General features: G+C 38.6%; 1 protein-coding gene across 2 annotated transcripts in view; it reads right to left on the minus strand.

The window, feature by feature from the left end:
- Positions 1–26781, minus strand: part of LOC118800430 (vacuolar protein sorting-associated protein 13B-like) — a 402625-nt gene that overhangs the window by 1138 nt on the left and 374706 nt on the right. For both annotated transcript variants that reach the window (XM_036560640.1, XM_036560641.1), the window contains exons 55-61: positions 15363–15481; positions 14337–15127; positions 13911–14087; positions 13507–13677; positions 13172–13348; positions 4493–4595; positions 79–328 (exon numbers count right to left, since the gene is read on the minus strand). In XM_036560640.1, the coding sequence (XP_036416533.1) occupies positions 79–328; positions 4493–4595; positions 13172–13348; positions 13507–13677; positions 13911–14087; positions 14337–15127; positions 15363–15481 (1788 nt within the window). The remainder of the gene's footprint in view (positions 1–78; positions 329–4492; positions 4596–13171; positions 13349–13506; positions 13678–13910; positions 14088–14336; positions 15128–15362; positions 15482–26781) is intronic.

Below are 26781 nucleotides of genomic sequence, written 5' to 3' on the forward strand. Positions count from 1 at the left end.
AGTCATTTTGCATTATCATTGTGTGCTTGTGTGTGAGAGAAAGAGATAAAGAAACAGAATAAAGGAAAAAGAAGTTACCTCGCTGTCACTGGTGATTCGATGCTGATGCAAAATGAGAGTGAGCTTTTCGGGTTTGAGTGCATCTTGTTGGCACTGCACTTCAGTGATTGGGAAGGCCTGCTGCTGTGTGTCTTCACACACACTCACGATGAAAAGCACCTCCTCGCTGAGAAGCAGGCAGCCTGCATGCTCCTGGCCAGAGCTGCTCACCATACATACATGCAGAGCCATGTGTACCTCTGGCCACCCCAGTGACTGCAGCATTTTCCTACAGAGACACACACACACACACACACACACACACACACACACACATACACACACATACACACACACAAAATGTACACATATGCAATCACAGCATGTAAAAACACACAGAATTACTAATTTCAGATTAATTTACGTAAAGGGTCAGGACTGCCACAGGACCACAACTGAGCAAGTATTACTTGGGTGGTGGATCATTCTCAGTACAGCAGTGATAATGACAGGGTAACAAATTCTACAGAGAAATAGATTTACTACAATCTGTTATTGAAGTTTCATTCCAAAACGCTGCATATTCACAGCTGACATATAATGAAAAACGTGGCATTAATCCTTTTAGTTTACTGATATTTGTTGTATGTGTAAACCCCACTCTACCAAAACAATACGCCACATTACAGAGTGGCGTGCATTACAGAGATTGTATCACAGATATGGGAGTTTCTAATAACATGCTTACCCATGATAAATTCACTGTAACACATGGCCTCAATTTGCATACTGCTTTTATAAAATGAGCGTAACAAAATCTGAAAAAATACACAATTTTTCAATAAATAATTAAATAAAGTTATAAATAATAATCAACATGAACAATCATTCTGCCAAAAAAGCAGTTCCTTCAGAGCATGTTATTTTTGCCAAGCAAACAGGGACAGTCAAAAGACGATAAGAACATTCAGTCCCATCACTGGCTGTGTAGTTATGTAGTATGGTGAGGCAGCTAAAAACTACCAATTTTAACTCACAAGCAAATAATTCTTTCCCAATCGTGTCAGAATTGAATGTTTGTATAAACGCTGTGTGCCGAAGTTCCTCCAGACACAAGCATTGTATATTGCAAGCACTTCATGCACTTTTTAACATAACAATAAACATATCACAATATAGCCCTATTAAATGCAAAAAACTTTGCTTTCTAAGGACAATGCTAACTTCTATTAGCACCTCTAAGCATTTTCCAGTCTTACTTAGCACGGTGTTTCCCATGCTGGGGCTGAATCTCAAATGGCTCTCTACTCCCTATGTAGTACACCACGCAGGAATTAAAATACTGGGTCCTGCTCCCAAACAGTGTATAATATGTCTAACACAAGGGTGTCCCATCTTATCAGTAAAGGGCTAGAGTGGCAGCAAGTTTTCATTCCAGCAACGCAGAATCACAGATGATCAGTTGTTGAAGGCCTAGACTATAGGCCTGTAGGGTGGCAACTAATAGTAATTTCCATGATCGATGAATTGGTTCTTTACGGCTTTATTCTTAATAATAATTCTGCGTCATATGCAATGTTTTTCTTAAGAAGTTAAAAACACAGGGATTATTCCTCCTTTTGCACAATACCTACACTTCTAAATCATATTTACAAAAATATTTATGAAGATTAAGGCATCTGCACTGCGCTCAAAAATGCTATTTTAATCCATTTGAAATGTGCAAAAGTAATAAAGGGATACCACATGAACAAATCTACAAAACTTGTAGATGGCATTCAAAACATGCAAATGCTTTCATGGAGGTAGTTTAATTCTACAAGAACTTTTCACTGGTATTCAAATAATTTCCCTTCTAATAATAATGAACAAATATAGCCGCAAGCGGCAATGAGTGGGTTCAAGAATGCATCAGCAGTATGAGCCCTTCTGCAGTTTAAGCCAAATAGGCCTAACCAGGCCTAATGCTGTATGGGTCATATTTATATGCAGAGAGAAAAAAACTGACCAGAAACCAGTTTATCAAAAGGCCTTCTTTAGCCATAATCAATGAGCAATGGTCTTTAAACGTATGTTCACGTTCAAATGTACTGATCTACAAAGGTTTCTAAAACATCCAAGAGATTGTCAGCATAGGTGTCAAAACTTCATGACTAATGGCAACATTTCTCACATAGCTGCGCTGCACAGTGGTTTGCTTCTTCAAATTTAACCATTTGATATGTGTGCTATAATGAGGCCCAATGCACTTATAAGGGGCCCTTTTGTCCTAGAGGAGCTAAGTGAAAGTTGGTCAGAATTTGGCAAAATGTCTCAATATGATATGATTAATAATCAGGGCCCTTCAACAAAGATGTTCAACAAGTTTTGTTCAGATTGACCTTTTGACCTTTGTATAATGAAGACCTGTAGTCTTTGAATGAATAAGCCAAAATACCATACAAGGAGTGAAATTTTTGACATAACATGCAATTACAAAGTTATTCAGGTCAGTGAAATGAATCAAACAGCACTATTTGTTTATCTGCACACTTCGTAATAACATTGTAATAGCATTTTTGATTATTTAAGTGTTTCTGAGTGCTAAAGCGCCCCCTTAAGGCCAATCTGGAAAAAATTTTGCAGACTCCGTCAGAGCCTCTGTATATATACAATTTTGAAACGATTGGACTAATGACTAATGAGTTATAGCAATTTTAGGAAGCAATGCCATGGCCACAGTAATTTATTGAGGGTATCGAGGTTATTTCCCTAGTGAGGGCACAGAGTATTTCTGGACCAATTTCAAAAAGTTACAATGAAAATCCAGAGACTAGTTCGAAAACTATGGTTTTGTCTGGCTAGTAGACGCTATGTGCAAAATTTCAGCTTGATTGGATGCACGGAGGCCTAGAGACAGTTATACAGCAGTTACAGCACCCCCTAGCGTTGTATGCTCACAAAAAATGGTAGGCTACCTACTGAATCTCCTACTGAATAAGCCTGTCTAGTTTTCTAGAGGGTGAAGGGCCCTCAAGTTATAAGTTTAATTATTTATGATTTATCCTGAACTATTCCAAAAGCATTAATTAGCATATTACAGCCAAGTTGTTTAGAAATGTCAATTTTTTTCAGACTCTGAACTTTTTCGAAGCAGTTGCATGAGAATCAGGAAAAAAAAATAGAATATTATCTCTAAAAATTTTGGTTTAGGAGTTATGAGGCAAAACACATTTTGCTGCACTATAGCCCCCTCCTTTGGCCAATTGGGGTAATACCTACCACGTTTGGTGTCTCTACGACTTACGGTCTCTCCTCCACAACATGTTTATCAGGAGAAAAAGGATTATAATAAGAACAAGAAGAAAAAGAAGAGGAAAAAATCTGAGCAAATATAATAGGTTTCTAATAACAAAATAAATTAATTGGTTTGCGTGTTTGGTAACATCATGGAATCAAAACCTGATTTTCAATTTCAATTTCAATTTAAGCAGCCAGGTTATCATACATGTTAGTCATGCAAGGCTATTAAACTGAGGAAAATTTTCAAAGAAACACTAGCAATGAATGAGCCTAATTTAGCTGTGCCTCTGTATGTGAATCATGTCATATCTTACACACACATCATTTCATGCTGCTCCTTATTGACTGTTTTTAGATGTCATAAAAGCAGTCATATTTTGACATTTAAGAACAAAATTTTATCGCAAGCTGTTCTTGATCACAGATGCAGGGAAAAAAAAAAGTCGCCATGGACCATGTCTCATTAAATGTTCAGAGAACACCAATTCAGTCAGATAATTATTTCACAATGTGTGATTTTTGCCTGTGACAGCATTATCATTCTGATCAACACACAGTGTAAACCTGCCTTAAGTATCCCTAGGTATTGAAGAGACAATCTTAACTTTTTTATATTGCAGTTTTACTGTGAATCATAAGTACTTTAATCAAAACCTGTGATATTAATGAAGGAGTTGTTTTGCCTGCTAGCTATCTTTTGGTCCCTCTGTTTAAACAAAACCAGTTTCTTACTTCATGGACACATTCAATGGCGCATTAAAACAGAACTTAACTGTTTTTAAGCAGTTATACATGTGTGTATACTAAATATTTTATTTATAACAGCTTCAAACATGGCTCATCCAATCAGATTTTAGGACTAAAACTGTCTTATAAAATGCTTCTTGTAACAAAATCCTTCAACAGTGGAACCACAAAGAGCACCTATATGGCAAGTGGACCTAATAAAATGGACAATAAGTGTAGATTCTACAGCAGTGGGCAATGAGAGTGTAACAAGGTGTACCAGTGGTTAATGAGTGTATAACAGAAATAGTAAAAAAAATTCTGCCCTATATCATAATGTAACATTTTTTAATTATGATGGAACATGCTGACTAATTCAACTGAATTTTAAATCTAAACCAGGCATGGCATTATGTATGTAATTGTGTGCATTTATGTTTATTACCAAACATATTTGAGATGGCTGTTGGGTGCATCTTCTGCTTTTCCCTCTGTAGGCAGATATAGCTGCTTAGGCAACTGCCAGAGTCCAGCACCATGCAGTATGCCTATATACACAGACAAACACATAAAAGCAAATACATATTTTTTGTTTTTTTATTAATATGCCAATATAATATATACTCTGTATATATTTTTATTTGCCAATATGACATATAGGCTCTGAGACTTCAATGAACCACACTGAGAGATTTTCATACTTGGACCTTTTCAGTGTCTCAAGTGGACTCTGACCACTAAGTCATGGTTTTCTGTGCATATGTGCTCAGACCCCTCTAAATGGTCCCAAAAACATACTGAACTAAGACCACCTCTCAGTCCATTTTCTGTTTTGCTTTATCGCTAAAAGACCTCAACACTTGCTGTATGTAAACAGCCACAGTCTTCAAGCACTTTAGCAAGTAAAAACAGACTACCAAAGACCATATGTAAAGTACCACTCAGGATAAAACCTGGCCATGGTCTTGTGACAAGCAGCACTGACATATTAAAGCAATAAAATGCAAGAGCCTGTGCGATTTTTTCACGTTAAAGGCTGATGCTGGGCACACATGCAATGTTAAGCTGCTTTCCCATTGAACATGGAAAATTCACTGCTGTGCTTTCAAACACATTTTCAAAGGGATGCGCAGGCGCAGATGCAGATTTTCTGAATCTCCTACGGCAGTCATGCAGGGTCATACAGAGTTCAAATATTTTCAGCTATGGCACAACCAACAGAAGAGCAGTAGGCGTGTCTGGTAGCTGCGCATCCACATTCATTGTGAAAGCAGCTTAAACCTCCTACCCGAAATGAAATCACCGTAACTCACTTGAGAGATTTATTGCTTTAAGTGTCGACAAAAATTATAATATACAGTATAATTAATACAACATTCAATAAATAAAACCAATTTGATTCGAACACTGGTGACCTTTTAATGGATTTTGGTAGCTTAGCATTATTGGAGTATTTTACTATGGTGTCAAACATATATATATATATTTGAAAAACAATACCCAGAATTCAATGCCTCCTAGGTGGTGAGTTAGTGAGTTCTAAACGAGTGCTGGTGTGCACAACAACTGGTCTGAGACCTTATCAGTGCTAAAAAGGAGAGTGCCCTTTAAAATTTGCTTACATTGTGAACAAAAAGAATTAACGTCTGTAGCACGGCATGTGCTTACCCTGGGCTCAAGGAGGACACTGGATGCAGAAGTAAAGTTCGCAGCAGCCATGTATATAGCTGTATATAAGATATCAGAGATGTATTTTGGGAACACCAAGATTTTAGACTTGTTTTTCGAGCCCTTGAAGCTGTCTTGAAGTCTTTTCTCTTTGTTGCCAAAAAAGTCTCTATTTTATTTTCATTTAATTGAAGGAAATTCTGTCTCATCCAATTACAACTTCATTTCCAAAAAAGTTGGGATGCTATGCAGAATGTAAATAAAAATAGAATGCAATGATGTGCAAATCAAGTAAACCATATTTTTAAAGGAGAATACTACAAAGACGACATATCAAATGTTGAAACTGAGAAATTTTATTGTTTTTTTGAAAAATATATGCCCATTTTGAATTTGATGACAACAACACGTTCCAAAAAAGTTGGAACAGGGGCATGTTTACCAATGTGTTTCATCACCTCTTCTTTTAACAACAATCTGCAAGCGTTTGGCAATTGAGGAGTCCAATTGCTGTTGTTTTGTAAGTGAAATGTTTTCCTGTTTTTGTTTGATACAGCATTTCAGTTGCTCAACAGTTCATTTGCAGTATTTTTCTTTTCATAATGTGCCAAATGTTCTCAGTGGGTGGCAGGTCTGGACTGCAGGCAGGCCAGTTTAGCACACAGACTCGTAATATGGAGCCATGCTGCTGTAATACATGCAGAATGTGGTTTGGCAGTGCCTTCTCTGAAAAAGACATCATCTGGATGGCAGCATATGTTGCCAAAACATGTATCTATTGTTCAGCATTAATGGTGTTTTCATAGATGTGCACATCACCCATGCCATGTGCACTAATGTCCCCCCATACCATCATGAATACTGGCTTTTGAACTGTGCACTGATAACAAGCTCAGTGGTCTTTAGCCCGGAGGACAGTGTCCATGATTTCCAAAAAGAATTTAAAATTTTGATTTGTCAGACCACAGGACACTTTTCCACTTCCCCTCAGTCCATTTTAAATTAACTCGGGCTCAGAGAAGGAGGCTGTGTCTCTGGATCCTGTTCCTGAGCCCATGCAGTGATTTCCACTAGAGAATCATGTCTGTTTTTAATGCTGTGCCACCTGAGGACCCAAAAATCATTGCCAGCAAATACTGTTTTTTGGTCTTGTCCCTTTTACATACAGAGATTTCTCCAGATTCTCTGAATCTTTTAATGACATTATGTGTCGTTGATGATGAAATCCCCAAGTTCTATGTTATTCTATTTGATCGTGCAGTCCTTCACAGAGTGGTGAACCCCTCCTCATCTTTACTTCTGCAAGACTCAGCCTCTCTGGGATGACCTATTACTGACCTGTTACTGACCGGGGTTTGTTTAGCATTATACAACTTTACCAGCCTTTTGTTGCCCAGTCCCAACTTTTTTGGAATGTGTTGCTGGCATCAAATTCAAAATGGGCATATATATTCTCAGTTTTAACTTTCGATGTTGATGTTGTCTTTGTACTATTTTCAATGAAATATAGGGTTTAAATGATTTGCATATCATTGCATTCTGTTTTTAATTTACATTTTGCACAGCGTCCCAACTTTTTTAGAAATGGCGTTGTATTTTCATGATCCAAACCCTGACAGAGTGAGTCTACTGGGCTGTCATCATCTGGTGTGAGGACATTTGTATATCATCTGCATAAGTATGATAATCAATGTTGCTGCTCTGTAAGATTAAACAGAACCCCAAGAACTGATCCCTGGGGGTCTCCCCACCCTCATCAGATTTATAGCTGCCAATGGTAATAAAGTAACTCCAGCCTTCTCAATAGGTCATACAGACATATACAACTTTTCAATCTGTCCAAAAGTATTCTATGATCTACAGTGTCAAATGCAGCACTAAGACCTAGTAATACCAGAACTGATATTTTGCCTCACTCATTTTCAGTACTGTGGTGAGGTCAGAAGCCTGATAGAATTTTGAACAACTTTTTAAGATGAAAAAAAAACCTGCTAATGAGTTAACTGAAAACAACTTTCTCAATTATTTCTATTGCTATAAAATAAAGATATGAGACAAGTCTGAAGTTGTTTAATACAGATGTATCCAGAGCTCTCTTTTTTAAGAGTGGCTTAATGGCAGCTGTTTTAGTGACTTGGGGGAAATGCCTGGCAGCACTATTTGCTGCAAATTAGTTGCTACAGAGTTAAGTAAAGCCAACACAGAATTCTACAGTAATAACATCATGCCACTACTCAAACATTGTGGTGGTAGTTTGATGGTGTGGGGATGCTTCAGGGCAAGAGCAACTTGCTATAATTGGCGAGCAGAGAATTGGGCGTAAGAATTATGCCAGAAGACAACGATATAAAGCACAAGAGCAAGTTGTACCTGCGAATAGCTCAAAAGAAGCAAAAATATTTTTTTGGGGTGGCCCAGACAAAGTCCTCACTTGAACCCCTTTGAGATGCTGTTGCGGGACTTTAAACAGGTAGTTCACACTCAAAAGTCCTCCAATTTGAAGCAATTCCAACATGAATATGAGATGGTAAATCAGAATTTCAGCTTTAATTTCCTGATATTTACATCTAGATGCGTTAAACAGGGCACGTTTTGTTTGAACTCATGTTTTTCAGGTGAGCAAAAATACTGGAACATGGTACTGACGGGTCTTTCTTGTTGCCCAGATGTGCCCTGTTAGATTTGAATTCTTAAACAATTAATAGTTCTGAATGTCTACTCTTGGTGTGAGTAGGTGCCATGTCCTAAGCTGTTTAACACATTTACATGTATATATCAGGAATTAAAAGCTGTCATTCTGATCTATCATCTTATATTCATCTTTTGATCTTAAACCCAAATGTCTTCAATGTATAGCAAAAACAAAAAAAATGGCCTTGCTATTCCAGTAATTTCAGAAGAGACTGTAGGTGTAGCAAAACCTTTTTCTTCAATAAATGAAATGATCAATTAAACTCTATTTTGTGTTTCCTTGTGTTCTCCTTATCTTACATTACATTTTGTGTGATGATCCAAAACCATTTATTATAACAAATATGCAAAAATAAAGGACATTTGCATATTAATATTATTCAAATGTTTTTTTTTTTTTTCAATATTTATGCACAAACACTTCCAGACAACTTCGGGACAAATTCTCCTAGCCCCTAAACCCCCCAACAGCAATCCTCGCATATACATATCCTAAGACCTTGCTAAAGTCAAGAAAGGAGAGAAAAACAAAAGAGGGGGAAAGGAGAAGAAAAAAAACCTTAAAGGACCTTTATGAAATGAGTGAGTGAGAATGCTCAGTCCCAAAAGGTGTCAAAAATGTTCAAGTTTAAGATGTGCCATAACCTCTTTGTTCCAGTTTTTATGAAGTGGTGGCTCGGCCCTCTTCCACCTACGTAGGATCATACGCCTAGCCAGTAACATGGAAAAGGCTATGACTTCTGACTGTTCTGAAGTTGCTCATATATCTTCTAGAACTATCCCAAACAAAGCCGCAAGGGCATTAGGCTCGGATTGTGTGCTCCAAATGTGTGAAAATGTATTAAATATGCCTAGCCAAAAATCCAGCAATTTTGGGCATGTCAAAAACATCAAAGCCAATTGCCAAGGTTCCTCTGGAATCTCCTTTGCCAATTCTTGATAGAAAAAGGAGGAGATCATGCATAATGACAAAGTGAAAAAGTTTTTTTTTGTTTGTTTGTTTTTTTGTTTTTTTGTTTTTTTAGAGTTTTTCAAAAGTGAATTAAAACTGAAACAAAAACCGAAAACTCATTCACTAAAGCATTCAGACCATTTGCTGTGGCATTACAAATTGTGGCCTGGTGCATCCTGTTTGCTTTATTCAGTATCAAAATCAGATTTATTGACCAAGCATGTTGACAAAAGCAAGGAATTTGGTTCTAGCTGTTGGTGTCTCTCTAGTAATATACACAATATAATATACAGACAATACACAATATTCAGTATAGTGACAAAACAACATAAGATCAGATGGGGACAAGTAAGCCACAAGAAGTGCCAACGACAGCAGTGTACATCAAATATGGGAATGAAATTGCGGTGTACAATGGTATGGATGAGAAGCAGGGTGTAATAACTATCTGGAGAAAACAGGAGTAGCTATGGCCAAGCAGTTGATATTACTGGTTAGCTGTTAATGAGGGTGATGGCTTGAGTAAAGAAACTGGTCCTGTTTGGTAGTCAGTATACAGGGTTTGCCTGCCGGAAGGGAGGAGTTACAGTAGAAACAATTTTGTACCCAGGAGGCCAGGAATCTACAATTATTTTCCTTGCCCATTTCCTGGTTCTTGAAGAGTACAAGTCCTGGAGGGTAGACAGTGGAGCATGGATGTGCACAGGACAGATCCAATAACAGTCGATCAACTTCCTTATTTGCCATAGAAAGTACATGAGGATGGAGTTGATGTTGGTCCTCCACTTCAGGTCTTGGGGAAACGATACTTCCCAGAAACTTGAAGGTCTTCATGGTAGATACATGGCTGTTGGATATTGTAAGAGGGAGCAGTACTGAAGGGTGTCTCCCAAAGTCCACAGGCATCTCCACAGTCTTCAGTGCGTTCAGCTGCAAGTTGTTCTGACTGCACCAGAGCACTAGCCATTCATCCTCCCACCAATATGCAGATTTGTCGCCATGTTGGACAATGAGTCCAATGACTGTAGTATTGTCTGCAAACTTCAGGGGTTTAACGGATAGGTCCTCAGAAGTGCAGTCATTGGTGTAGAGACAGAAGAACAGTGGGGAGAATACACATTCTTGAGGAGCACCAGTGCTGACTGTGTGCACACCAGAAGTGGCTTTCCCCAGCTGCACCTGCTGTTTTCTGCCTGTAAAGAAACTGGTGATTTACTGACAGTTGACTGGGGATAAAGCAAGCTGGTAGAGTCTGGGATGACAGTGTTGAACGCCGAGCTAAGGTCCAAAAACAGGATCCTTGCGTATGTCCCTGGGCAGTCAAGGTGTTGCAGGATCTAATGCAGTCCCAGGTTGACTGCATCATCCACTGACCTGTTTGCCCAGTAAGCAAATGGCAGGGGGTCCAGCAGGTGTCCTGTGACATCCTTCAGGTGTGCCAACACCAGTTGTTCAAAGCACAGATGTCAGAGCATTGGGCCTGTAGTCATTCAGTCTTGTGTCGGAGAGTTTATTAAGGACTGAGACGATGGTAGGGCGTCTGAAGCATGAGTGGACTTCGAACAAATCTAAGAATCTGCTGAATATCTGTGTGAATATTGGGGCTAGTTGGTCAGCACAGGCCTTGAGACAGGATGTGGAGACACCGTCTGGACCCTGTGCTTCTGTCTCTGGAATAGCCTGCTCACATCCACTTCACATATCTTAATCAAACCTGCAACAGACATCATTCAGGCTATTAGCCAGGTCTTTGTTTGCCTCAGCACAGGGTGACGGTCCTCTGTAGTTTGTGATGTCTTGAAGGCCACGGCACACAGGGTTATTGGCTGAAAACCTGTTTTGCAGGCTTTTCAGTGTAGCTTCTTTTAGTCTATCTGATCTCAGGGCCTTATCTCCACTTCTGTAGGCATATGCCTCTTTAAGAACAGTATAGTTTCTGGTTTAATTTTGCTCTGTTAGAGTCCCCAAGGATTATGAAGAGTAAGGCCATATATTTTTGTTCCAAGTCAGTTTTCTGGTCAGCCAGGCTTTGCCATGTGTCATTCAAACCGGCTTGGGGTGGGATGTAAACTCCGACCAGGCTGAAGGAGGAAAACTCCCATGGTGAATAAAATGGCTTTCAGTTTATAAACGACGGCTCTAAGTTTGGGCTGCAGAATTTGTTTAGCACTGTGACATCACCAAACATTGTTAATGTAGAAGCAACCTTTCGTTTTTCCTGACAGCTCCCTTATGCAATCTGCTGATGTAATTCACTGTTGCCAGAGAATCCTTAAGATGTGTCTAGAACTCAACTGGAGTTCACCTGTTGCAATTTGAATTGACTGGACATATTCCGGAAAGGCACACACCTGGGTCTAAAAGGCCCACAATTTACACTGCATTGTCAGGACAAAAAACAAGCCATAAAGTCCAAGAAACTGTCTGTTGATTTTTCTGTAATCAAATTGTGGCAAGCTATAAAAAAGAGTAATGATATAAACCAATATCTTAGGCTTTGAGCGTTCCCAGGAACATAGTAATAATTTTAAAATGGAAGAAGCTTGGCACAACTTTGAACCTTCCTAGAGTTGGCTGTCCGAAGGGCCTTGATCAGAGACGTAAGAAAGAACCCATTGTCACTGTAAAGGAGCTCTAAAAGTCCTGTGTAGAGCTGCGTTGGATGTAAAATGGAAGAAGCTTGGATGTAAAGGACTCTGACAACATGAGGAAAAAAAAAATCTCTGGTCTGATGAAACAAAAATTGAACTGGGCAGAACAGCAAGCACTATGTCTGGCTAAAAGCAGGCGCTGCACATCATCTGGCTAACATCATCCCTATGGTGAAACAGAATTGAGGGACGGATAAAGGAATGAAGCAGTTCACAGAATCTCGCCATCCAGAATTTGAAAGGATCTGCCAAGAAGAATCAGATAAACTGCCCAAATCCAGAGGTGCAGAGTCTGTAAAGACGTATCCAAGAAGACTTGCAGCTGTAAATGCTGCCAAAGGGGCTTCTACAAAGTACTGAATAAACAGTCTGAAAACCTTTGTGAATAAGAGCTGTCAGTTTTTGATTCTTAATTAATTTTTGAAAAACTCTCCAAACATTTTCACTTTGTCATTATGAGAGATTATGGACAGACTGATGGGTAAAAATGGCAATTATATCCATTCAAAATCAAATCCACAACAAAAAGTGTGCAAAAGACATTTTTAATATATTTTTACCTAAGTGTTTGAACAGCATGCACACAAAACAAATGAAATAGTAAATAGAAAAACATTGGATTTATGATCAGTGACTAAAATACTTAGCCTAAATCTAAACTTTATTTAAGTATGCAAAACTAATCTGAATGTGTTTCTGATTAATTTAATGTTCAAAGGGCCTGCATAGACTACTGCAAACTCTTAAATAATGTGCATTTTAAATAAAGGTCATGACTGAACTTACAGTTTCGGTTTTGACTCAAGTATGTAGACTATAATTTTACTACCACCTTTAAACCCTAAGCCTCACAAGAAAGCGGTTAGTGGGTGGGCTGCACTTGTGAGACAAGTTGCAGTCTTTGTAAATCAAACGTTCATTTCAGGTGTGTTGTGTGCGCATACTGTGGTTGCATCCAGGCACAGTCTGTGCTGTGCTACGTACATTTGGCCTTCAGTGTGTAAATTTAGTAGTGTGTAAATGTATGCACTGGAACTATATTAAGTAACAGAAAAAAGTGTTTCAATATATGTTTCCCCTCACTTTGTATATATAGTGTGTATAACTGCAACCCCAATATAATAGTGATCACACACACAAACACACACAAAACTTCTTATACCATATCCTGTCTGTGAGACAAGCTCAGCAGCTCCTCCAATTGGCTTGGTGAAAACCCCCACAATTCCTTTCCCCACTCCAGAGATGACGCCCCGGGCGGTGCTGGCTGCTGTACTACGAGCCTCCACAGGCCTGGTAAAGGTTTGCATCGGCTGGTCCACGATACCTGCGATTGCTCCTACATGTATTGAGAAACCACACAGACGAAACCAAACAAGGCACAGATCAGACCTCATCCCTTCACACTCACACCCACAAGCACTACTGTGAATGCAAATAATATGGCATGTGGAGAGACAGTGTGTGTGAAAGTGTTTGTTTTAGGGAGAACCTGACCCAGCAAGCTTATTCCCAGACGCGAGAGGCCCTGGCGCAAACCGTGACCCAGGCTCTCTGGAAGCTGCCTCCTCCACTCTTCCTGCCGTGTATAATGTTCCTCATCCAGAGACAGTCGGTCCATGTTGCGTGCCAGACTAGTGGCCAAGTTAGTGATGGACGTCAGTGTGCCTAGAAAAGGAAAGGGTGAAAAATATTGGCTAAAATGTCCCAGTTTAAAACAAGCAGTAGTTGATCTGCCAAAACAAACTGTGATTAATCAGACGTCGCAGTTGGTACAATATCTGTTTAATCACTAGCAAAACACAATGCTTACAGGTAAGGGTGTAAGTGAAACAGCAGCGTAATTGTGTTTGTGCTTGTGGGGGCAATGCATGTGTTCGTAGGTCCACAACTGCTTTCACCTTTTGAAATGTGTCTGACGAATGAGCTGGTTCCACGAGACACACCACTGACGAAGGCTCCAGGTCCACGTGTCAGTCCTTCATATGGCAAACGGAAAAAATCAGCCACTCCATTTCCGATACTGCGTACCAGACTTGCAGGACTGCCCAGGATCTCCAGAGAGCCTACTACCCAGCCTGTAAAAACAAAACACACACGTACCAAATATACATACACTGAATAAGTAATACAAATGCACACGCACAAAGACTACTGCGATTAAGTAGAGAGTCTCTTTCCCACAGTAATCTGAAGACACAGTGCTACAGAACATTGCAGCATGAAACAGAGGTTGAAACAGCTAATCAGAATGCATCAGAATATTAATAACACCAAAATCAATAGGACTCTGAGAGAGAGAGAGAGAGAGAAAGGAACTCACTCACCTGCTCTGAAGAGGGCCCCTGCAGCATAGTGCATGGTCAGTGCATGTATAAGTTGGCGTGGGGTGGTACAAAACTGTCCCCTCTCAAACCTTGAGAAGGAGAGCGGTGTGTGGTCAGACGCAATGTAAAGTTTCAGAGAGGCATGGATACTGACCAGCAGACTGACTGGCTCAATTAGCAGTCGCTGCAGCCTTATTGGCTGGACTAGTGCCTGCATTGATTGGTACACTTTCTCAGGTAACACTGGACCAGGTTCTCTTAATATATCACTTTCCACCGCATTGGGCAGGGTGGAAACTGGTATGTAAGTGTGGAAAAGGGTTTTCAGGTAGTACACAAAGGTGTCCTCTAAATAGATGCGGGCTGGTTTGAGTTGGAAACTGAGTTGCTCCAGTTGGAACCCATTGCTAGACAATGTGAGACCCACACACAGGAAGCATGCCTGCTGAAAGTCCTCCAGAGCTTTACGGCTCACCACTGGGTCGCGATCGCCCACCCAGCAGTCTGCATCTGCCCGCTGCTCCTGGCACAGAAGGACAGGAAAGTGGAAACTACAACGGCTGTACAGCTGGTTGTCCATCTGTAGATTGCCACACAGCACCTGCATCTGGCGGGCAAAAGAGGGGGTTGTGTCGCCTGTAGTGGTCTCAGTGGGGGACAAGAGCACTAGGATTTTAGACACAGTCAGACGCAACAGCTCCACTGAACCAGCTGGACTAGTGATGTCATCAGAAAGCACCACGCTGACCTCATTCAGCAGTACACGGAAGGACAGCATTTGATCAGACACCCTGTCAGACACAGATGGCAAAAAAGAGACACAGCGAATTGTATAATGATTGTAATGATTGTTTTACACAGTAAGTGTGCGTGTACATGTTTGCATAGGCTTGCTCTCACTGTGGTATCTTGCAGGATTAACTGGCTTCAAAAGTCATGACCTGTGTGAGGAAACTTTTTTCTAAGAGGTTAAAATGTTTTTCCCCTTTTCACGTCTTTAGCACGTGGTATGCTGTGTGTGTGTACCTGTGATATTCACTGATGACAGCTCCAGCACACCTTTCTGGTGCCAGCGTGAGAATGATGGTACCACTCTGATGAGCCACATCAACATATAGACAGCCAAAACCTGGTAATAATATCACCTATCACACAAATACACACAACAATAAAGATTAGTGTGCTATTTGTGGTACAAAGCTGTTCTGAAAGAAACATCACTGTAGGTTACATTACAGTGAGCAATAGTTATCTTAGTTAGCTGCTTCCCCTTCTGCTGCATTTCCTGTGCACATCCCCTGGTCTACAACACGTAGCTCACAACCCGTCTGTAAACCCTCGATGCACCCCTCACCCACCACATCCCCTGGGCAGTGCTCCACCATCCTACTCTTGACACTTGGTGCTCGGTTTCTTTGTCCTTCACTAAAGACCAGGTGAGGAAGGAATTGAATAAGGTGAGGAAAGCTACAGATCCAGACAGCATTGGTGTCAGCGGAACTGCCTCCAGATTAACACATGCAAAACCAAAGAATGAACATCCAGGGAATGGACATTAAGGCTGTAAATATATGTAAAAATATCTAGTTGTAAATAATCTGGACTGGACTGACAACACAAATACACTGTACAGTAAAAGCCAGAGCAGACTCAGGTCATCAACCATTTTTATGGTTTTTATCTCTTTTTAAATGTGCAATACATCATGTCTCTCTCTGTGGTTTTTTATGTAATTTTATGGGTGCAATATTTATATTTATATTTATATTTTTGCAATTTTAGACTTACATTGTTGTGTGTGTGTATGTATGTGTATATATATATATATATATACACATATATATACACACACACATACATATATACATATATATACATATATATATACACATATATATATATATATATAAACATACACACACACACACACACACGCACACACACACACATATATATATACATTATGTATATATAACATTATGACCACCTTATTGTTTCTACGCTCATCCACTTACTATATACACTGTTGACTTCTGCTGGCAAAAATGTTGGTTTCTTGAAGAACAGGAGTGGAGACTTGTCGAGGAAAAAGAAGTTTAATGCTCGTGCGTCTTCGTACCAAGCAAGTCTAAATAAGCTTACAAAACAATGGACTTAAGTAGTCAACCCTGTAAACCACACCTTCTTGTTGTCCCTTTGTCTAAACGACCCAGAAACCCCCTACTTGATGGGCGACTGCCTCTACCTTTGTAATTAAAATAGAGGTGTTGAGGCCCACCCAGGAATTTACAGTCTCACCCATCTAGGAGCCAGGATGTCTCCGAGATATCCCTACAACAAATGGCATTGCTAGATTGGGGAGCTATAGATAACCAGATGTAAAATAGGCTAACCATTGGAGGTGGTTACATGACAAAGGGACTACTCTCCGCAGCCCCCACACAACACACAAGAGAGACATACAAAATGTAAACGAGATTAACACAAAAGGCAAGGGAGTTACAAAAGTTAATAAGGAGAAGTTACAAAGTTAATAAAAGCAAATAAAGTAAAATTATATTTGACAACACTATATTGCCATAAGTATTCGCTCATCTGCCTTCACCTGCATATCAACTTGAGTGACATCCCATTATTAATCCATATGGTTTAATATGATGTTGGCCCACCTTTTGCAGCTATAACAGCTTCAACTGTTGCTTGGCGATGTAAGGCTTGGATGCAGCTGCTCGGCCATGGAAACCCATTCCATGAAGCTCTCTACGCACTGTTCTTGAGCTAATCTGAAGGCCACATGCAGTTTGGAGGTCTGTAGCGATTGACTCCGCAGAAAGTTGGCGACCTCTGCGCACTATGCACCTCAGCATCCGCTGACCCCGCTCTGTTATTTTACGTGGCCTACCACTTTGTGAAATTTCACGACTGGACTTTTGCTTTTCATCATTTACGGTACATAATATCATTAAAAGATTCAGAGAATCTGGAGAAATCCCTGTATGCAAGGGACAAGGCTAAAAACCAGTATTTGCTGGCAATGATCTTTGGGCCCTCAGGTGGCACAGCATTAAAAACAGACATGATTCTCTAGTGGAAATCACTGCATGGGTTCAGGAACACTTCTGAAAACCACGGTCTGTGAAAACAGGTCATCGCTGCATCCACAAACGCGAGTTAAAACTCTAAAATGCAAAAAATGTATTATATATAAACTGGATCCAGAAATGCTGCCACTTTCTCTGGGCCTGAACTCATTTAAAATGGACTGAGGGGAAGTGGAAAAGTGTCCTGTGGCATTTTTATTCACATTCTGCACAGAATAAGTAAAAAACCCAAATGGTCAGACTGACAATGTGACTTCTGCCGCCATCATAGAGAACTTCTACATTTTAAATCTGTTTTCACACCAACAGCGACATGCATTCAGATCAATCTCTCCATATTTACAGAAATATATCCCTGCTGAAAAAAACATAGAAACCATTAAGTGTTTCTGTTGGTTCCTAATGGTTTTGTAATGGGTTTTGGCTTTTTTAATGGGTTGATATAACAACGTACACGATCCAAATGGTTTAACAGGTGACCCATAGTTGGTTGTTAATGCATCTGAACGCTTCCTAATGGGATCTAAAGGTATTCTACAGGACATTAGTGTAGAAAACCACTGAAACCATTAAGCCTATTCCCATTAGAAAGCAAAACCGTTAGGTGCTAATCTTTTTTCAGCGGGGCTCATGATAAAATAAATTCCACTGGCTCAAAACCTACAGTAATCAATATATATTTATTAGTTGAGATACCCAGTATTTTTTTTATTACTCTATTTAATTCTAATACATATCCATATATTTCAAATTAAAAGTCAAAGTGGGCTTATTTTACAGTGTTTATTGTAAATAATACTTCATAAATTGAAAATTTCGCAATATAATATGTGCAGAGACAATAAGGACACAGATTTGTTTTTGGTTTGATAAAAAACACTGTCTAGCTAACCAATAGTTTATAGTATTTAATCCACATGTTGAAAATTAAGCAAAGTTGGGATTTTGAAGAAAAAAAAAGTTATAATTCAGATATAATTATAGAATTATATAATTCAATTATATATAATTCAGATGAAAATAAATCCAGATAATAGTTTCTCTTCAAAATGTTGCTGTGGCTTAGCTGAGATAAATTACTTAAATTTTGTCTAGTATTAAAATTGAATAAAAATGTTGCTGTGGATTTGCTTAGATCTTGGCACATTTTTTCAGTTTATAAGAAATGATAAAAAAAAAACTAGAAAGGGAAAGTTTGTGAACGAACTTTAATTTGGCTTGAAAAAGCCAGTTAATGACGTTAAAATGTTAAAATGGTTGAAGACTGTTGATAGTTGTTATAATGTTGCCAAAATTTTATTAAGCAGAAGCTGCAGTATCTGTCGTGGATGGTAATTCGTTGCTAGGTGCTACCATGAATGAAGTTCCACCTTAAATTCTGTGCCACCTTAATTTTATTGCAATGTTAATTGAAGTTCCACCATTCCATTATGTGCCAAATAAATTTTTCTTCTACCTTTAATTCTGTTCCACGTTAAATTTGGTGCCACCTTAAATGAAGTTCCACCTTAAATTCTGTGCCACCTTAATTTAAGTGCTACCATAAAATGGAGTTCCACCTTAAATTTAGTGCTATCTTAATTGCAGGTCCCCCCTGAAATTCAGTGCCACCTTTATTTTAGTGCTATGTTAATTGAAGTTCCACTTTAAATTCTGCGCCATCTTAATTTTTGTTCTACCTTAAATAAGGTTCCACCTTAAAGTCTATGGTACCTTAAATTTAGTTCTATGTTAATTGTAGTGCCACCTTAAAAGAAGTTCTGTCTGTTGATTGTGTTAAGTGTGTGTGGTGTGGGGTATGTTGAGTATGTGCTGTGTGTTAATAGTGTGGAGTGTGTGGTGTGTTAATTGTGTGTGGTGTGTTTATTTTGTGTGGTGTGTTTAGTGTGTGTGGTGTGTTTATTGTGTGTGGTGTTGGGTGTGTTGAGGGTGTGCGGTGAGGGGTATGTTGAGTGTGTGCTGTGTTTATTTTGTGTGGTGCGGGGTGTATTGAGTGTGTATGGCGTGGGTGTGTTGAGTATGTGCTGTGTGTTCATTGTGTGAAGTGTGTGTGGTGTGTTAATTGTGTGTGTGTGTGTGTGTATGTGGGTTTGTTGAATGTGTGGTGTGGGGTGTTTAGTGTGTGTTCTGTGTTTATTGTGTGTGGTGTGGGGTGTGTTGAGTGTATGTTCTGTGTTTATTGTGTGTGGTGTGATTATTGTGTGTGGTGTGTTGTGTGTGTAGTGGCACGTATTGTGTGTGTTGTGTGCTTATTGTGTGTGGTGTGGGGTGTGTTTAGTGTGTGTTGTGTGCTTATTGTGTGTTTGTTGTGTGTGGTGTGGGGTGTGTTGAGTCTGTTGTGGGTTTATTGTGTGGGGTGTGTTTAGTGTGTGTTGTGTGTTTATGTGTGTGGTGTGGGGTGTGTTTATTGTGTTTGTTTATTGTGTGTAGTGTGAGGTGTGTTTATTGTGTGGGGTGTGATTAGTTTGTGTGGTGTGCTTATTGTGTGTTTATTGTGTGTTGTGTGGGGTGTGTTGAGTCTGTTGTGGGTTTATTGTGTGTAGTGTGAGGTATGTTTATTGTGTGTGGTGTGGGGTGGGGTGTGTTGTGTGTATGTTGTGTGTTTATGTGTGGGATGTGTTGAGTGTTTGTTGTGTGTTTATTGTGTGTGGTGTGGGGTGTGTTTATTGTGTTTGTTTATTGTGTGTAGTGTGAGGTGTGTTTATTGTGTGGGGTGTGATTAGTTTGTGTGGTGTGCTTATTGTGTGTTGTGTGGGGTGTGTTGAGTCTGTTGTGGGTTTATTGTGTGTAGTGTGAGGTGTGTTTATTGTGTGTGGTGTGGGGTGGGGTGTGTTGTGTGTATGTTGTGTGTTTATGTGTGGGATGTGTTGAGTGTGTGTTGTGTGTTTATTGTGTGTGGTGTGGGGTGTGTTGAGTGTGTGTGGTGTGGGGTGTGTTGAGTGTGTGTTGTGTGCCACCTTAATTTTAAATTAAGTAAATTTAGTGCTATGTTAATTGAAGTTCCACCTTAAATTTTGTGCCACCTTAAATTTAGTGCTATGTTAATTGAAGTTCCACCTTAAATTTAAGGCCATGTAATGATAATTCCACCTTAAATTCTGTGCCACCTTAAATTTAGTGTTATGGTAATTGCAATTCCACCTTAAATTTATTGCCACCCTGAAAAGAGTTCCATTTTAAATTCGGTGCCACCTTTAAAGAAATTCCACCTTAAATTCTGTGCCACCTTAATTTTATTGCTATGTTAATTAAAATTCCACCTTAGGTTCAGTGGTAACATAAATGAAGTTCCACCTTAATTTCAGTGTCAGTGTAAACTCAGCGCTACCTTAAAAGAAGTTCCACCTCAAAATTCAGTGCCACCTTAAAAGCAGTTCCACCTTAACAAATCATTATGTGTGCTGACACTGCTGAGCATTAGGCTGGGAGCGTGTGAGACATTGAGCTCCGTGTGTCAGTTTGGATGGGTGTGTGAGTCAACGGGCCATTGTGACATCATGCGTGGCATGCTGCCAACATTCCGCCCATTCATTCCCTATGGGAAAAAATATCGACTTTGAACGTTAATTTTGGGAAAACCGTACGTCGGATCGCTTAGAAAAGCACAAGCACACCCCGCGGGTATAGGATCTACGATGCTGCAAAGTTTCGTGGCTCTAGCTCGAAAACTGTAGGAGGAGTAGCATTTAGTTTTTTGAGTATAGAATAATAATAATAATAACTAGAAAGGGAAAGTTCGTGAACGAACTTTAAGTTGGCTTGAAAAAGCCAGTTAATTACGTTAAAACGTTAAAATGTTTGAAAACTGTTGATAGTTGTTAAAATGTTGCCAAAATGTTGCTAAGCAGAAACTGAAGTATCTGTCTGGGATCGTAATTCGTTGCAAGGTGCTACCTTGAATCAAGTTCAACCTTAAATTTAGTGCTACGTTAGACTAAGTTCCACCTTAAATTCAGTGCCAACTTAAAAAACTTTCCACCTTAATTTCTGTGCCACCTTAATTTTAGTGCTACCTTAAAGAGAGTTCCACCTTATACTCTGTGCAACCTTAAATTTAGTGCTATGGTAATTGCAGTTCCACCTTAAATTCTGTGCCACCTTAAGAAGAGTTCCACCTTAAATTTAGTGCTATGTTAATTGAAGTTCCACCGTAAATTCTGTGCCACCTTAATTTCAGTGCTACCTTGAAGACAGTTCCAACTTAAATTCTATGCTACCTTAAAAGAAGTTCCACCTTAAATTCTGTGCCAGCTTAAATTTTGTGCTATGTTAATGCCAGTTCCACCTTAAATTCTGTGCCAGCTTAAATTTGGTACTATGCTAATTCCAGTTCCACCTTTAATTCTGTGCCACCTTAAATTTAGTGCTATGTTAATTGAAAAAGCCAGTTAATTAAGTTAAAACGTTAAAATGGTTGAAGACTGTTGAAAGTTGTTAAAATATTGGTAAAATGTTGCTAAGCAGAAGCTGCAGTATCTGTGGTGGATTCTAATTCGTTGGTAGATGCTAGCGTGAATGAAGTTCCACCTTAAAGTCTGTGCCAGCTTAAATTTAGTGCTACGTTAAAATCAGTTCCTCCATAAATTCTGTAATTCCTTAAATTTAGTGCTATGTTAATTTCAGTTCCACCTTAAATTGTGTGCCAAATTAATTTTCGTGCTACCTTAAATGCAGTGCCACCTTAAATTCTTCTCAACCTTAAATTTGGTGCCACCTTAAATTTAGAGCTATGTTGATTGAAGTGCCACCTTAAGTTTAATGTGAGGTAATGATAATTCCACCTTGAGTTCTGTTGCAACTGAAATTTAGTGATATGTTAACAGCAGTTCAACCTTAAATGTAATGCTATGAAATGATAATTCCACCTTAATTTCTGTTCCAACTGAAATATAGTGACTATTAATAGCAGTTCCACCTTAAATTTAATGATATGTTAATTGAAGTTCCACCTGAAATTCTGGTCCACCTTAAATGGAGTGTTATGGTAATAGCAGTTCCACCTTAAATTTAATACTATGGTAATTGAAGTTCCACCTTAATTTCAGTGTCAGTGTAAACTCGGTGCTACCTTAACAGAAGTTCAACCTTAAAATTAATGCTATTTTAATTGAAGTTCCACCTTAAATTCTGTGTCATCTTAAATTTAGTGCTATGTTAATTTAAGTTCCACCGTAAATTCTGTGCCATGTTAATTTCAGTGCTACCTTAAAGACAGATCCAACATAAATTCTGTGCCACCTTAAAAGAAGATCCACCTTAAATTCTGTGCCAGCTTAAATTTGGTACTATGTTAATTCCAGTTCCACCTTAAATTCTGTGCCACCAAAAATTTGGTAATATTTTAATTCCAGTTCCACCTTTAATTCTGTACCACCTTAAATTTAGTGCTATGGTAATTGCAGTTCCACCTTAAATTCTGTGCCATTAAAAATTTAGTGGTATTTTAATTCTGTGCCATGTTGAATTCATTGCTATGTTAATTGAAGTTCCACCTTAAATTTAATAATTTGTAATGGTAATTCCACCTTAAATGTAATGCTGTGGAATGATAATTCCACCTTAAATTCTATTCCGATTAAAATATAGTGATTGTTAAATGAAGTTCCACCATAATTTCAGTGTCAGTGTAAACTCAGTGTTACCTTAAAAGAAGTTCCACCTTAAAATTCAGTGCTACCTTAAAAGAAGTTCCACCTTAAAATTCAGTGCTACCTAAGTGCAATTCCACCTTAAAAGCAGTTCCACCTTAACAAATCATTGTGTGCTGACACTGCTGAGCATTAGGCTGGGAGTGCGTGAGACATTGGGCTCCGTGCGTGAGTTTGGATGGGTGTGTGAGTTAACAGGCCATTGTGACATCATGTGTGGCATGCTGCCAACATTCCTCCCATTCATTCCCTATGGGAAAAAATATCGACTTTAAACGTTAATATTCCGAAAACCGTACATCGGATCGCTTAGAAAAGCACAAGCAACCTAATCGGGTATAGGATCTACGAAGTTTCGTAGCTCTAGCGCGAAAACTGTGGGACGAGAAACATTTTATATTTTGAGCGTAGAATAATAATAATAACTAGAAAGGGAAAGTTTGTGAACGTACTTTAAGTTGGCTTGAAAAAGCCAGTTAATTAAGTTAAAACGTTAAAATGGTTGAAGACTGTTGAAAGTTGTTAAAATATTGCTGAAATGTTGCTAAGCAGAAGCTGCAGTATCTGTGGTGGATGCTAATTCGTTGGTAGATGCTAGCGTGAATGAAGTTCCACCTTAAAGTCTGTGCCAGCTTAAATTTAGTGCTACGTTAAAATCAGTTCTTCCTTAAATTCTGTAATTCCTTAAATTTAGTGCTATGTCAATTTCAGTTCCACCTTAAATTGTGTGCCAAATTAATTTTCATGCTACCTTAAATTTGGTGCCACCTTAAATTCTGTTCCACCTTAAATTTAGAGCTATGTTGATTGAAGTGCCACCTTAAAGTTAATGCTAGGTAATGATAATTCCACCTTGAGTTCTGTTGCAACTGAAATTTAGTGATATGTTAACAGCAGTTCAACCTTAAATGTAATGCTATGGAATGATAATTCCACCTTAATTTCTGTTCCAACTGAAATATAGTGACTATTAATAGCAGTTCCACCTTAAATTTAATGATATGTTAATTGGAGTTCCACCTGAAATTCTGTTCCACCTTAAATGGAGTGTTATGGTAATAGCAGTTCCACCTTAAATTTAATGCTATGGTAATTGAAGTTCCACCTTCATTTCAGTGTCAGTGTAAACTCTGAAATTGTGCCACCGTAAAAAACTTTACACCTTAAATTCTGTGCTACCTTAAGTTTAGTGCTAACTTAAAGAGAGTTCTACTTTAAACTCTGTGCAACCTTAAATTTAGTTCTATGGTAATTGCAGTTCCACCTTAAATTCTGTGCGACCTTAAATATAGTTCCTCCTCAAATTCTGTGCTAGCTTAATTTAGTGCTATGTAAATTGCAGTTCCACCTTAAATTTAGTGCAACCTTAGGAAGAGTTCCACCTTAAATTTAGTGCTCTGTTAATTGAAGTTCCACCGTAAATTCTGTGCCATGTTAATTTCAGTGCTACCTTAAAGACAGATCCAACATAAATTCGGTGCCACCTTAAAAGAAGATCCACCTTAAATTCTGTGCCAGCTTAAATTTGGTACTATGTTAATTCCAGTTCCACCTTAAATTCTGTGCCACCAAAAATTTGGTACTATTTTAATTCGAGTTCCACCTTTAATTCTGTGCCACCTTCAATTTAGTGCTATGGTAATTGCAGTTCCACCTTAAATTCTGTGCCATTAAAAATTTAGTGATATTTTAATTCTGTGCCATGTTGAATTCATTGCTATGTTAATTGAAGTTCCACCTTAAATTTAATACTATGTAATGGTAATTCCACCTTAAATTGTGTTCCACCTTAAATTAAGTGATATGTCAATAGCAGTTCCACCTTAAATGTAATGCTGTGGAATGATAATTCCACCTTAAGGTCTATTCCGGTTAAAATATAGTGATTGTTAAATGAAGTTCCACCATAATTTCAGTGTCAGTGTAAACTCAGTGCTACCTTAAAAGAAGTTCCACCTTAAAATTCAGTGCTACCTTAAAAGAAGTTCCACCTCAAAATTCAGTGCTACCTAAGTGCAATTCCACCTTAAAAGCAGTTCCACCTTAACAAATCATTGTGTGCTGACACTGCTGAGCATTAGGCTGGGAGTGGGTGAGACATTGGGCTCCGTGCGTCAGTTTGGATGGGTGTGTGAGTTAACATTCCTCCCATTCATTCCCTATGGGAAAAAATATCGACTTTGAACGTTAATATTCCGAAAACCGTACGTCGGATTCCTTGGAAAAGCACAAGCAACCTAATCGTGTATAGGTACTATTATAGTTTCGTGACTCTAGCTCGAAAACTGTGGGACGAGAAACATTTTATATTTTGAGCGTAGAATAATAATAATAACTAGAAAGGGAAAGTTCATGAACGAACTTTAAGTTGGCTTGAAAAAGCCAGTTAATTACGTTAAAATGTTAAAATGGTTGAAGACTGTTGATAGTTGTTAAAATGTTGCCAAAATTGTATTAAGCAGAAGCTGCAGTATCTGTCGTGTATGGTAATTCGTTGCTAGTTGCTACCATGAATGAAGTTCCACCTTAAATTTTGTGCCACCTTAAATTTTGTGCTATGTTAATTGCAGTTCCACCATAAATTCTGTGCCACCTCAAATTTAGTACTATGTCAATTGAAGTTCCACCTTAAATTCTGTGCTAACTTATAGTTAGTGCTATGTGAATTGAAGTTCCACCTTAAATTCAGTGCTAATTTAAAAGCAGTTCCACCTTAATTTCAGTTTCAGTGTAAACTCAGTGCTACCTTAAAAGAAGTTAAAATTGTTAAAATGGTCAAAGTTAAAATGGTTGAAGGCTGTTGATAGCTGTTAAAATGTTGCTAAATGTTAAGCAGAATCTGCAGAATCCGTGGTGGATGGAAATTTTTTGCTAAGTTCTACTGTGAATGAAGTTTCACCTTAAATTTTGTGCCATCTTAATTTTAGTGCTATGTTAATTTCAGTTCCACCTTAAATTCTGTGCCGCCTAAAATTTAGTACTATGTTAATCGAAGTTCCACCTTAAATTCTGTGCCTCCTTAAAGTTAGTGCTATGTGAATTGAAGTTCCACCTTAAATTCAGGGCTAACTTAAAAGCAGTTCCACCTTAATTTCAGTTTCAGTGTAAACTCAGTGCTACCTTAAAAGAAGTTAAAATGGTTAAAATGGTCAAAGTTAAAATGGTTGAAGGCTGTTGATAGCTGTTAAAATGTTGCTAAATGTTAAGCAGAATCTGCAGAATCCGTGGTGGATGGAAATTTTTTGCTAAGTTCTACTGTGAATGAAGTTTCACCTTAAATTTTGTGCCACCTTAATTTTAGTGCTATATTAAGTGCAGTTCCACCTTAAATTCTGTGCCTCCTTAAAGTTAGTGCTATGTGAATTGAAGTTCCACCTTAAATTCAGTGCCACCTTAATTTTAGCACTACCTTAAAGAGTTCCACCTTAAATTATGTGCCACCTTAAACTTAATGCTACGTTAATTGCATTGCCACCTTAAACCAAGTTCCACCTTAAATTCTGTGCCACTTTAATTTTAGTGCTATGTGAATTGAAGTTCCACCTTAAATTCAGTGCTAATTTAAAAGCAGTTCCACCTTAATTTCAGTTTCAGTGTAAACTCAGTGCTACCTTAAAAGAAGTTAAAATGGTTAAAATCGTTAAAGTTAAAATGGTTGAAGACTGTTGATAGCTGTTAAAATACTGCCAAAATGTT

This window comes from Colossoma macropomum, unplaced genomic scaffold (assembly GCF_904425465.1).
Source record: "Colossoma macropomum unplaced genomic scaffold, Colossoma_macropomum, whole genome shotgun sequence".
Taxonomy (NCBI): Eukaryota; Metazoa; Chordata; class Actinopteri; order Characiformes; family Serrasalmidae; genus Colossoma; species Colossoma macropomum.